The sequence below is a fragment of the Trichomycterus rosablanca genome, chromosome 6 (genome assembly GCF_030014385.1).
Source record: "Trichomycterus rosablanca isolate fTriRos1 chromosome 6, fTriRos1.hap1, whole genome shotgun sequence".
Lineage (NCBI taxonomy): Eukaryota > Metazoa > Chordata > Actinopteri > Siluriformes > Trichomycteridae > Trichomycterus > Trichomycterus rosablanca.
In genome coordinates this window covers 9504746-9517294 of record NC_085993.1, presented here as the reverse complement: position 1 = coordinate 9517294, position 12549 = coordinate 9504746, and the positions used below count along the sequence as shown (strand labels likewise).

At 41.1% G+C, this 12549-nt stretch overlaps 1 protein-coding gene across 1 annotated transcript in view; it reads right to left on the bottom strand.

The window, feature by feature from the left end:
* chchd6b (coiled-coil-helix-coiled-coil-helix domain containing 6b) overlaps positions 1–12549 on the bottom strand; it is a 68844-nt gene that overhangs the window by 17794 nt on the left and 38501 nt on the right. The window contains exon 6 of the mRNA XM_062996583.1: positions 1913–1983. Coding sequence (XP_062852653.1) covers positions 1913–1983 — 71 coding nt within the window. The remainder of the gene's footprint in view (positions 1–1912; positions 1984–12549) is intronic.

Here is a 12549-nt window from a genome sequence, read left to right as displayed (position 1 = left end):
GTGATAAGATGCATACTGCATGCTGCCCACGTGTCAGAGGGGGCGTGGGTTAGCTTTGTTCTCCTCAATCAGAGCAGGGATCGGTACTGGTGGAGAGGAAGCATGACGCAATGGGGCAATTGGATGCGCTAAAAAAAGGAGAAAAAGGGGAGAAAATGCATAAATAAAAACAGCTGCAGTGTAATATTTTTACCAGGGTTTTACCAGGCTAGCCCACCACTGCTGGGATCTCGAGCTCGTGAATTTCAAACCCAGCTAAGCAGCTAACCACAGACACAATTGGCCGTGTCTGAGGAAGGGAGGTTGATACCAATTTTGTAGTTGATAAGCAAGTATCTTACAGTCTGGTCCAGGTGCCTAAACAAGAGGTGGTAATATGTAATACGGCTCTCTTTTAGACTTCGTCTCTGACTGGTGAAAACAGGTGGTCTGTCATAATCTCGAATAGTGATAAACTGGGGAAAAAATTGAGGTGTGTGGGGTCCTCCTCAGTGCCCGCCTCCAGACAAGGTTCCCAACACCAAGCAGAGACAAACCACAGAAAACAGAGAAAAAGAAAGAGCACCTAGGACTTAATTAAACCTCTTTCTACAGCAGCCATTTATGTCTCCTCTTTACACCCATCCCCTCTCCTGGATTCTTCAAAACATGACTGTAAGGGTTGTTAACACACTTATCCATGCCATGATTCTGGGTAAAAAAGTTCAGTGTCAGTGGGTGCATTTTAAACCACCAGCGTCTATTTTTTAAGCGAAATGGCTACAAGCAGGTCAGAATTAAACTGCTTTTAAAAACCATGTGCAAAGATGAGAAAAGCTGCTAAATGGATGCAAGTTACAAGTTATTGCTATATAAGACATATGACAGACTTGCCATCCAATCTGACACAATTCAAGACCACAACTGGGTCATTCCGTCATTAGGAAGAGCATTGTTCTGGTATTTAGTGCACTACATTTGAATTGTGTCTGTAGAATTTATTCACGAAGGTTCTTTAAAAAGTTTCCACACTTTTTAAAACTCTATTCATTAAAAATTTCTAACACAAATGACATCACTTTTCTACACAGTCACCTTCCTTTGTGATGCATTTTTCCCAGCGTCATACCATTTTAATGCCATCAGCAAAAAATGTTTTTGGTTGAGCGAGTAGCCACTGATGCAGCGCTGCTTTCACATCATCATCACATGAAAATCTTCTTCCCCTTAAAGCTTCTTTGAGTGTCCAAACAGGCGGAAATCAGAAGACGCTAAATCCAGACTAAGACTTTCTCAGTCTCTCAGACACGACCAATTACTACTACTCCCTCTCTTACTGCTTCCAACTAAAATATAAAAGTGTGGAAACTTTTTGAAGATCCCTCGTATATATTTTATTTATTTATTAATTTTATTAATTTAATTTTATTAGGATTTTAACGACATGTTTTACACTTTCGTTACATTCCAGACAGGAGAGGTATTTACTGGTTACACAAGATTCATCGGTTCAAGTTTAATGTCAAACACAGTCATGGACAATTTTGTATCTCTAATTCACCTCACTTGCTTGTCTTTGGACTGTGGGAGGTAACTGGAGCTGCCGAAGGAAACCCACACAGACACGGGGAGAACATGCAAACTCCACAGAGAAAGGATTTGAACTGCTTTACCTGGGAATCGAACCCAGGACCTTCTTGCTGTAGGGTGACCGTGCTACCCACTGTGCCTACTTGTCTCTGTAGGAATATTTCAGTGCATGCACTCCTGGTGTACTCCTGTGTGTAAATGCATTTACTGCGAGTGTAAAAGATCTACTGCACTCATTCTTACCTGCGAGTTTAACGTTTTAGCTCATATAATCTGACTTGTACACACAGGGATTGTGATGATCTGATGCTGAATTGTAAATGTAAGAACAGTCAGCACTTACTTGATGTTGGTCTCGGCTTTAGTCGCTGCCTCCTTGAAGATCTGAGACGTCTGCTGATATTGTTCCAGGTTCTATAGAAGAGGAAGAAAATGTTCACATATCCTGTGCTCTTACTTATCAGATCTACTTTTCATGCTTTATAGCAAAACAAAGTCCAGGTTTTTAAATCACTCTCTAAAGGAGGTCCATTAGGAGGTAATACTGCATATACAGGGTTGATGGCAGATGAGACTGCGGTTTTTGGACTGCAGAAGGCCACGCTTAAATAAAGCTATTAAAGTGGGTTTACACCTTCATCAGCTCATCACTTGGTGAAGCAGGCTTTGTGAGGCACTGTTAAATTTTATTCATTGAGACAAGCAATGGTATTCAAACAGCAATTATTGGGAGAGGGAGCGGGCGAGGGAGCGGGCGAGAGAGAGGGCAAGAAAAACAAGGCAGAGAGCAGAGCGTGCAGCAGATTCTACCTTCGTTTTATCTACTGCCCTCAAAACATCATAAAGCACGTTTACGATCACATTACAGCGGCTACATTACATTTAACAATACCGCTTGGAAAAAGAAAAAGCGATTTCACTCAAATATGTATTTTATTTAAGAATTTAATAATAAGGTAATGAAACATGAACATAATTTCAAGCAACTCCATTCAAACTCCATTAATCCATCCATAATCCTGCCGTCTGGCGAGATCAGAGGACCTGTTGGTGGTGATGATTCAAAGAGGCTTCCATCTTAATTTACGATCCGTTCAATAATATTCCTCGGCCCCACGTGGCACATAAAACAATTAAAGTCAGCATGTGAGAAATCAGTTAGCACCGAGGTATTAAAATCTCAATCTCGTTCATAATCCCAAACGTGGGTGCAAATGGCCAGGGTTATTTCATTTTGGAGCATAATTATGGTCATTATTCCAGTCGGAATACAGAGAGAGGTTAGGGACAGAGGAAAATAATTGCACTACGAGAGTGAGGAACGTGCAGGAATCAGAAGCCATCAGGCAAAATCTCAGCATTAAAATGCCAGGATTTGCAGCTGGATTTACTCTGTCACGGTCACTGAGCTCCCATAATCCTTCATTCTGACCTTTTGGTCTCAGAAGGTGTGAACATTTCTCGAGTAGTTAAAACCTCTGCGTCTTAGTTTCGTCACCTACGTTTAGAGCCGGGAGACGTGACTTTATAATACTGAGATCCTGCTACACAAACACAGGAGGTTTTATTAGGTACACCTATCTTGTATGGACGATACCTGCTATTTAGATGCACATTGCAGGTACACAATTACTGACTATAGTCAATCTGTCTTGGCTTTAATAAAATTTTTTGTGTTTGGATTCCAGTGGCAACTTGGTGACAATCGCATTTCACAAATCACTGGTCTGCACTGTTTCTCGCTCCACCCATACGACCCACTTCAGTACTCTTGGTCCCAGGTCAAGAAGGGCAACCAAATGTAGCACGGTTGCTTAGATACAGTATGGCTCTCTACAAAGGTACCAAACCATAATGGAAAAGACCACAAGTGACATCCTGACTATAATCTGCTCCCGGAGATCTCTAGACTTTACTATTTTAATGTCTGTTGATTGATTGATTGATGCACTTAAACTAGCTCTGGTTTTATGGGCACAGAGAAATTATCAGCCATAGTCAATCAATCACTATTAAGGGATTTGGAGGCCATGCCCAATTATTGAAGCACATTATAGAATTGAGCTGAGTTTGCCAGATCTGGAAACACTCATCACAGAGCTGGTACAGCAGTATAATCTCACGCTCTCAAGTTGGAATTCCAGGCAGTGCTGGCAACCTAGCTGGGTGTCCAACAGGCTGTGCCTGAGGGAGGATGGTCGAAAAGGGGAACCTCAGCTTTATGGTTGAGGAAACTGCACTAGTGATAGACAATTTGCTTGGTGCTTAGTGTGGCTCATCATACAAAATACAGCTTCCTTTGAAACCTCACCATTGGCTGGTAAAAAAAAGAAGTGGTGCTTGTGATAAATTCAGCAAGAGGTTTAGCTAAATAAATCAAACATTTAATTCATGACAGTCGTGACAAATCCTTAATTTTGAACTTTACATATGGCAAATAAGGGGCACTTGCAGGTTCAAATCTTAGCTCTGCTACCAGCAGGCTGGGTGCCTAAATGGACAATAATTGGCTCTTCTGTCAGGCAGGGAACGCCAGAGGGAATTCCTCATTAATCCTGCAAATACAACTTATGCTGGTTGATCAATGGGGCAGATGAGATCACTGTGCGACTCTCCGTGCGTAATACTGATCCCTATATGAACTCGTCTAGTGCAGGTAAGAAGAAGCACACGTGTAAATCAAGACTCTCTTCAGTCAACAGAGGTTAGCAACAGCAGAGGAAACGCAATGTTATATCACTAGATTGGGAGGAATATTGGGTAGAAAATGCATTAAAACATATGGCAGAAAATAATAGGATGCAAGTACCACAGTGCATGATCAAGCATCTCAACAATATCATATCTACTTCAATAAAAATGCACCATGGCCAGAAGTGCCACAGAATGAGCGTATTTAATAAAATGTTGTGCCACCAAACGTGAAGTGGTTAGGTTGAGTAAAGGTGCTTTCACTCAAGCTTTCTACAATGTTTGTGTCATATGAAATAATAACACACAATGCTTCAGAAAACCATTGTCAGTACACACAGATCACCACTGCATCTACAAATACAATTTAAGACTCGACTACACAAATCTGAAGTCATAGATCAAGCGTGTCCAGAAACGGCATGAGTCCACCTTTCAACATCAAATGTTTTAACTTATACACTGATCAGCCATAACATTAAAACCACCTCCTTGTTTCTACACACACGGTCCATTTTATCAGCTCCACTTACCATATAGAAGCACTTTGTAGTTCTACAATTACTGACTGTAGTCCATTTGTTTCTCAGCATGCTTTGTTAGCCTCCTTTCATGCTGTTCTTCAATGGTCAGGACCCCCACAGGACCACTACAGAGGAGGTATTATTTAGGTGGTAGACATGTAATGACATGGTGGTGGTGTGTTAGTGTGAATACCGTGTCCACTCACTGTCCACTCTATTAGACACTCCTACCTAGTTGGTTCACCTTGTAGATGTAAAGTCAGAGACGATCGCTCATCTATTGCTGCTGTTTGAGTTGGTCATCTTCTAGACCTTCATCAGTGGTCACAGGACGCTGCCCACAAGGCGCTGTTGGCTGGATATTTTTGGTTGGTGGACTATTCTCAGTCCAGCAGTGACAGTGAGGTGTTTAAAAACTCCAGCAGCACTGCTGTGTCTGATCCTCTTATACCGGCACAACACACACTAACACACCACCACCATGTCAGTGTCACTGCAGTGCTGAAAATGACCCACCACCCAAATAATACCTGCTCTGTAGTGGTCCTGTGGGGGTCCTGACCATTGAAGAACAGCATGAAAGGGGGCTAACAAAGCATGCAGAGAAACAGATGGACTACAGTCAGTAATTGTAGAACTACAAAGTGCTTCTATATGGTAAGTGTAGCTGATAAAACGGACAGTGAGTGTAGAAACAAGGAGGTGGTTTTAATGTTATGGCTAATCGGTGTAGACTTAAAAATACAGTATATGCTGATTCTAAATAGATGGTCCCAAAACAACAAAAAAAATATGGCAGACAATAATGGGATGCAAGTACCGTAGTGCATGATCAAAGCATCTCAAAAATATCATATCTAGTTTAATAAAAATGCACCATGGCCAGAAGTGCCACAGAATGAGCGTATTTAATAAAATGTTGTGCCACCAAACGTGAAGTGGTTAGGTCGAGTAGAGGTGCTTTCACTCAAGCTTTCTACAATGTTTATGTCATATGAAATAATAACACACAATGCTATTCATAAAAGCAGAATGGGGAACGAGGGTGCACTGCTATCGCTCCCCGAGGCTTAAAAATAAATGAATGGGAGATGGAGAGGACTGCTGCGGATTTGGAGCTTAAGCTGAAGGAAAGGATGAAGGTGGAGGGTTAGAGGGGTAGTCCTTAACTCCTCTCGGCCAGGTAAAGTCTCTGCGTCTGGGCTGGATATCACTGCGACAGTCCTTCACCTGAAGCCTCATCCCTCTGAGATAAGCCTGTGTAGGCTGTTTTTATTACGGCACGCTACCAAATGCACAAGTGCTTAAGAGAGCGGTTTAAAAAACGGTGACAAGTACTTGAATGCAACAAACACACATTTGCACACGCACCTCTTTTTTTTTTTTTTTTTTTTTTAACTCAGAGATGGCAGAGAGGAGACCCAGCAATATTAACTATCTGTGTGTGTGTGTGTATTATCTACAGCACACTCAGGATTACTCTCTGTGGCAGAACTTAACAAAGAGTGTGTCGGATTAGTGTGTGTACGCTGAATCTTAAAAAGCTTGTGTTTGAGCTGTCGATCAAAACACTTTGCATGAACACACACACACGCACACACACCATTCCACACGTTCGTGTCAACTAGAGGAGATTAAAGGGTTCACCTCAATAGAGCAAGGGATGAAAAAAGAAGAAGACATTAAAAAAAGAAGGTGTATTTTTGCATTTTTGGTAGCTCGTGTAAGCAGGAAGGTGTATATGAGTACCAAGACCTGTATTGTGTGTATGTGTGTGTGTGTGTATGCATGCATGAGGATAAAGCTCCCAATGAACGATGAACGTCAGACACAGAAGCACCCTGACACTGTATGATATTCAAGACAGAAAACTAAGGTCCTGTCCCAATACTTGTCCCAGACACTAAGGTTCTTCTTAAAGTGCGTAATGTTTGTGACGATAACGAAGGCTGAACAGCAGGGTGGTTGGGATGGAAGCGCTCAGGGTGTCAGAGACTTGAGAGCAAAATTTAAACACGCTGAGCTCTTTAACTCTATACGTCACTTTTGCTTCAGGGTGATTTAATGTTAAATGTTAGATGGGGGGAAAGGGCACCCAACACTCCATGTTGTTGTTTTAGGACACACGTGTTAGAACATTTTTCGTTACTTAACATGCCATTACCCATGCTATTGGCACACTAACATACCCCAATACCATAACAGATGCTGGCTTTTAAACTTCGCATTGGTAACAAACTGAGATAATCACCTTTTTGGCCCCAAAAACCCCATGTCAATCATTTCTAAAAACAATTAGAAGGAAAGACTTATCAGACCACAGCTTTTAATGAGAGGTGTTTTGAAGGTTCATGTCAGGTAATGTCACTTTGGTCAAAGTAAAAGACGAAGAGGACGACCATCAACATGGATAGATACAATTAGAGGGAGAATGAAGGAGACATTAAGAAGCCTGAAGACCCAAACAGTAAACAGGATACTCTGAAGAAACACTATCAATATGGTCACCAGGAGATGGAATCAACTTGACAGGACTTAAATTCCTTGGTGATGGTGGACGCTGGCGCATTTGGCTGCCGCATTTGGCTGCCGCTACCGTTACCGTATTTTACCGTATTTTATTGTATTTTTATCGTTTTTCGTTTTCATCTTTTTACACACCTTGTGGATCTATTTCTTTTATGTTACTTTTGATACTTTTATTTGTGCTTTTGATACTTTTTGTTCTTTCTACTGTACATCGCGTCTGCGGCCGGTGGTGAACGGTGGATGAGTTTTCCTGGGATCGGCACGATGTTGAACTATTCCGTTGACCAGCTGAGGAAGTTCAACAACTGCACTACTCCATCGTGTATTTCAGTCATCAAACAGCTTGGACTCCTTCGCCGGCCTCGTTATATTCACAAGGGCTCCCGGAGAAAGCTTGTTTATCTTCGAAACGGTAACGCTATTCCATCCTTCTGGTCAGCCGTGCGCACTGTCGCTCCGCAAACACGTCATCAGAGCGCTGCTGCCTTGCACACCAGTAGCGGTGTAGTCTCCATGACAACGCTGTCCACGGAGTGGGATGGGAAACGCGGAGTGGACTTAGCAAATCTCCGTTCTCTTCCTCGTTCATCACAGCCAACTACACAACAATACCACTTGAAAATGGCATTGCTTAATGTTCGTTCACTCAACACAAAAAGTACTGTACTTAGTGAATTTATATCTGACAGTGAACTAGACTTTTTCTGTCTCACTGAAACTTGGCATAAACCCTTGGATTATTTTACGTTAAATCAGACCACGCCAATGGGATACTCGTATATTGATGAACCTCGTATGGAAGGGCGAGGTGGTGGTGTTGCTGCAGTCTATAGGGATGATATTAAAATAACCACTTTGTCTTTTCCTGCTGCTCTTTCTTTTGAACACCTGGCTTTCAAGTTGTCAGGGCCTACTCCTCTGGTCACTGCTGTAGTTTATCGTCCGCCAAAGCCAAACGCTTCCTTTCTCTCTGATTTTTCAGATTTTTTAACCCAGCTTAGTGCCCTCTCATCCTCTGTACTGCTTATGGGTGATTTTAACATCCATATTGATGACAACAACTGTAAATTTGCCAGGGAATTTTTGGAATTGTTACAGTGTTTTAATTTCACACAACATATACATTTTCCAACTCATAAAAAAGGTCATACTCTTGACCTTGTCTGCTCTACTGGTGTCCTAGTTCATCAGCCGTCCAGCCATGACCTTACTGTCTCTGATCATTTGACAATCATCATGGACATTGAGGTCACTAGGCCCATCACTAGAGCTAAACGTAAAATATCCTTCAGGAATCTTCAATATATCTCTCCCTCTGCTTTCTCAGATTCTCTTGTTAAAAAGATGTCTGTCTGTCCTGTACTGTCTAGTAATTCATCTGACCTTGTCGATTACTATAATGACATACTCGCCTCATGTCTTGATGAGCTGGCTCCTTTGAGAACCAAATTTGTTTCATTTAGTCATTCTGCACCATGGTACACAATTGAGCTTCACCAAATGAAATCCCGTAAACGCCAGCTTGAAAGACTTTATAAGAAAACCGGTCTAACAGTACATTATCAGATTTATTCTGATTATCTTCAACATTACAAAGACGCTCTTACGGCAGCCCGATCCACTTACTATTCCGAACTCATACATGCTGGATCAACAAATCCTAAGACTCTCTTTTCCACAATAAATAAACTTCTCAAACCAGTTGACAATACTACCAATTCCTTTACAGTTGACAAGTGTAACTCTTACCTCTCATTTTTTCAAACAAAAGTTGAGAATATCCACAATTTTCTGACAGTTTCCCCTGTCATCTCTGTTTCTCCGCCTATCTCATCTCAATTTATTACCCAGCCTCTGTCTCAGTTCTCACCTGTGTCTCTTTTGGACCTATCTGAGATCTTAACAGGGATGCGAAGCTCCACTTGTGTTTTGGATCCTGCTCCATCAAAACTTGTTAAGGGTTGTTTTCCAGTTATCTCATCACTTATCACAGAGATAATCAATTCCTCTCTTAGTTCTGGCTCAGTCCCTCAATCACTCAAATTGGCTGCTGTTACTCCCATACTTAAAAAACCTGGACTTGACTCTAACATTATGAGTAACTTTCGGCCCATTTCCAATCTTCCATTTCTGTCGAAAATACTGGAACGTGTTGTTGCCTCACAGCTCAAAGATCACCTAAATTCCAATAATCTATTTGAATCATTTCAGTCTGGTTTCCGCCCCCAGCACAGCACTGAGTCAGCCCTCCTCAAAGTCACAAATGACCTTCTTCTTTCCTCAGACTCTGGACAAATTAATATTCTCGTCCTCCTTGATCTTACTGCAGCTTTTGACACCATTAATCACTCCATTCTTCTGTCCCGCCTTGAATCCTCTGTCAACATCACTGGTACTGCCCTTTTGTGGTTAAGGTCATATCTCGTAAACAGACAACAGTTTGTTAATATCAACAATTGTAGTTCTGCCATTGCTCCACTGTCCCAAGGCGTTCCCCAAGGCTCAGTGTTAGGTCCCCTTTTGTTTATTCTTTATATGCTCCCCCTTGGTGACATCATACGTCGGCATGGTTTACATTTCCACTGTTATGCTGATGATATTCAGCTTTACATCTCCTCCAAATCCATTAATACTGAACTTCACTCCACTCTGACAAATTGCATCACTGAAATGAAATTGTGGATGAAAGCTAATTTCCTCAAATTAAACTGTGAAAAATCAGATATGATCATCGTAGGTCCTACAACCCTGGCAAAAACCACAAAAAATTTTCAAATTACCATTGATAATGACACTTTGTCTCCGTCTTCTAACATCCGAAATCTTGGTGTAATTTTTGATAGCAACCTCTCTTTTGACCGCCATGTAAATCACATCACCAAAACTGCTTTCTTTCATCTAAAAAACATAGCACGTCTACGTCCATCACTCTCCTTTTCTGCCGCCGAAACCTTGATTCATGCTTTTATTACATCCAGAATTGATTATTGCAATAGTATCCTTTATGGTACATCTAACAAAATCCTAAAAAAACTTCAGTATATCCAGAATTCAGCTGCTCGCCTCCTTACTCATACTCGCTCCCGTGATCATATTACACCTGTTCTACAAAAACTTCATTGGCTTCCCGTTGCTCAACGCATTCAATTCAAAATTCTTCTATTCACTCACAAAGCTCTCCATAATCAGGCCCCATCCTACCTCACCGACCTGCTCCATCAGCACATTCCCTCCCGTAGCCTTCGCTCTTCTGAGGCTAACCTACTGTCCATACCCTCTAGGACCAAGCACCGGACCTGGGGTGACAGGGCCTTTTCCATAGCTGCTCCATCTTTATGGAATGCTCTCCCCAAACACCTACGAGATTGTCCTGACCTGTCCAAATTCAAGTCACTTCTCAAAACTCATCTATTCAATATGGCATTTAACTTGTAACAACACGAAATAAATGCTTTTATTTTTGCTATTCTTTTTAATAGTTTTTATACTTAGATCACGACAGAAATGTGAAGTCCTAGATCCTAAAACTTGTAAAGTTTTCAGTTTCCTGATTGCATGTAAATCTGTCCTGTTTCTGTCTAATTTTAAGAAATTGTTCTATATTTGTTGTTCTCTCTCATAATTTAGCTAATTTTTAATGAACTGTCTTATGCTGCTCTCTTTGTTTTTATCTTAATTATTCTTGATGTTGATGTACTATTTTGATTTTGTACTATGATTTGTATGGTGTATGTACGTATTTGTTTTGATTATTTGTCTTATGTAAAGCGTCTTTGAGTATCTTGAAAAGCGCTATATAAATAAAATGTATTATTATTATTATTATTAAATTCATCATCATCATCATAATAATAATGATGAAACCTTAAGTTCTAAAGCAATATGTGGCAGTCCAACTTCTAATTTCAGTTCACGTTATAAAATAGATTTACATTTATGGTAGGGGTGCCAATACGTTTGTGGCAGTGGATAGGTCATCATGACACATGACATCATGTTTATTAGGATTTTAACGTCATGTTTTACACTTTGGTTACATTCATGACAGGAACGGTAGTTACTCATTACACAAGATTCATCAGTGCACAATGTTATATCAGTGCTGGACAATCTAGTGTCTCCGATTCAACTCACTTGCATGTCTTTGGACTGTGGGAGGAAACCGGAGCACCCGGAGGAAACCCACGCGGACACAGGGAGAACATGCAAACTCCACACAGAAATGACCCGGACCGCCCCACCTGGGGATCGAACCCAGGACCTTCTTGCTGTGAGGCGACAGTGCTACCCACTTAGCCACCGTGCTGCCCTTTCCCCCTAAAGCCTTGAAACTTTTTTTTTTAATGCACTTTAGTGGCCTATATTGAGATTATCATCATTACACAGCAAACACATTACCATAATTCTGATGATTTGCACTGAATGGTATCTGACAGGTTTATACAGTCTGAACAGTGGCTGCTGATGCCAATTATCAAACAGGCTTTCAAGTGATCATCAGTGATCAGTGAGCGTGGATCAATATTTGGACTAACTTATGTTCATGTGTGAAACGGCTGATTCACATAAGTATGCTGATCCAAAAAATGCTGTTAAATTTGCGGCACATTTTATGTTTGGATACTTTTCTTCAGCCAGCAGGTTTTAAAATTGTCTATTAGAGGCTCTTAACTTAATCTGCATGTCAGTTTGCAGGGGTAAAATTTTATCTTTCAGAGCAGATGGGTTCATGTGGAACAACGATGCAATTCAGCTGTACAAAAAATGGAAAGCACATGAATGTCTGAAAGTCTGGTAGCTTGTTCTGAATGCTTACCAAGCACTATTTAAGTGTACAAGAGGCCCTCTGCATTTCCAAATTTGAATACACGTTTTGGAAGTTCCAATCGGCTGTAACGTAGCTACGATAACAAGCAGTAAATTAAAGAGACAGTGGCCACATTTTAGCAGTCAATCACGCCAACCTACCTGATGCCTAATCCCAGAAAAAACTGTTTGTTTGAGTGTAGAATAAATCTAATGTGTGATCTACCAACATGCACTGAGCAATCAACTGATCGATGTATTGGGGACCCCGATTTAGGGCATTTAATGGGTGCCCTGATGACCAAATACAATCCATTCAGCTGAGGATTAAGAACCTTGCAAAGGCTCAACAGTGGCAATCAGGAATTGATGGGGCTTCAACCAGTGACCTTCTGATTATAAATCCAGTACCTTAACAGCTACACTTCCA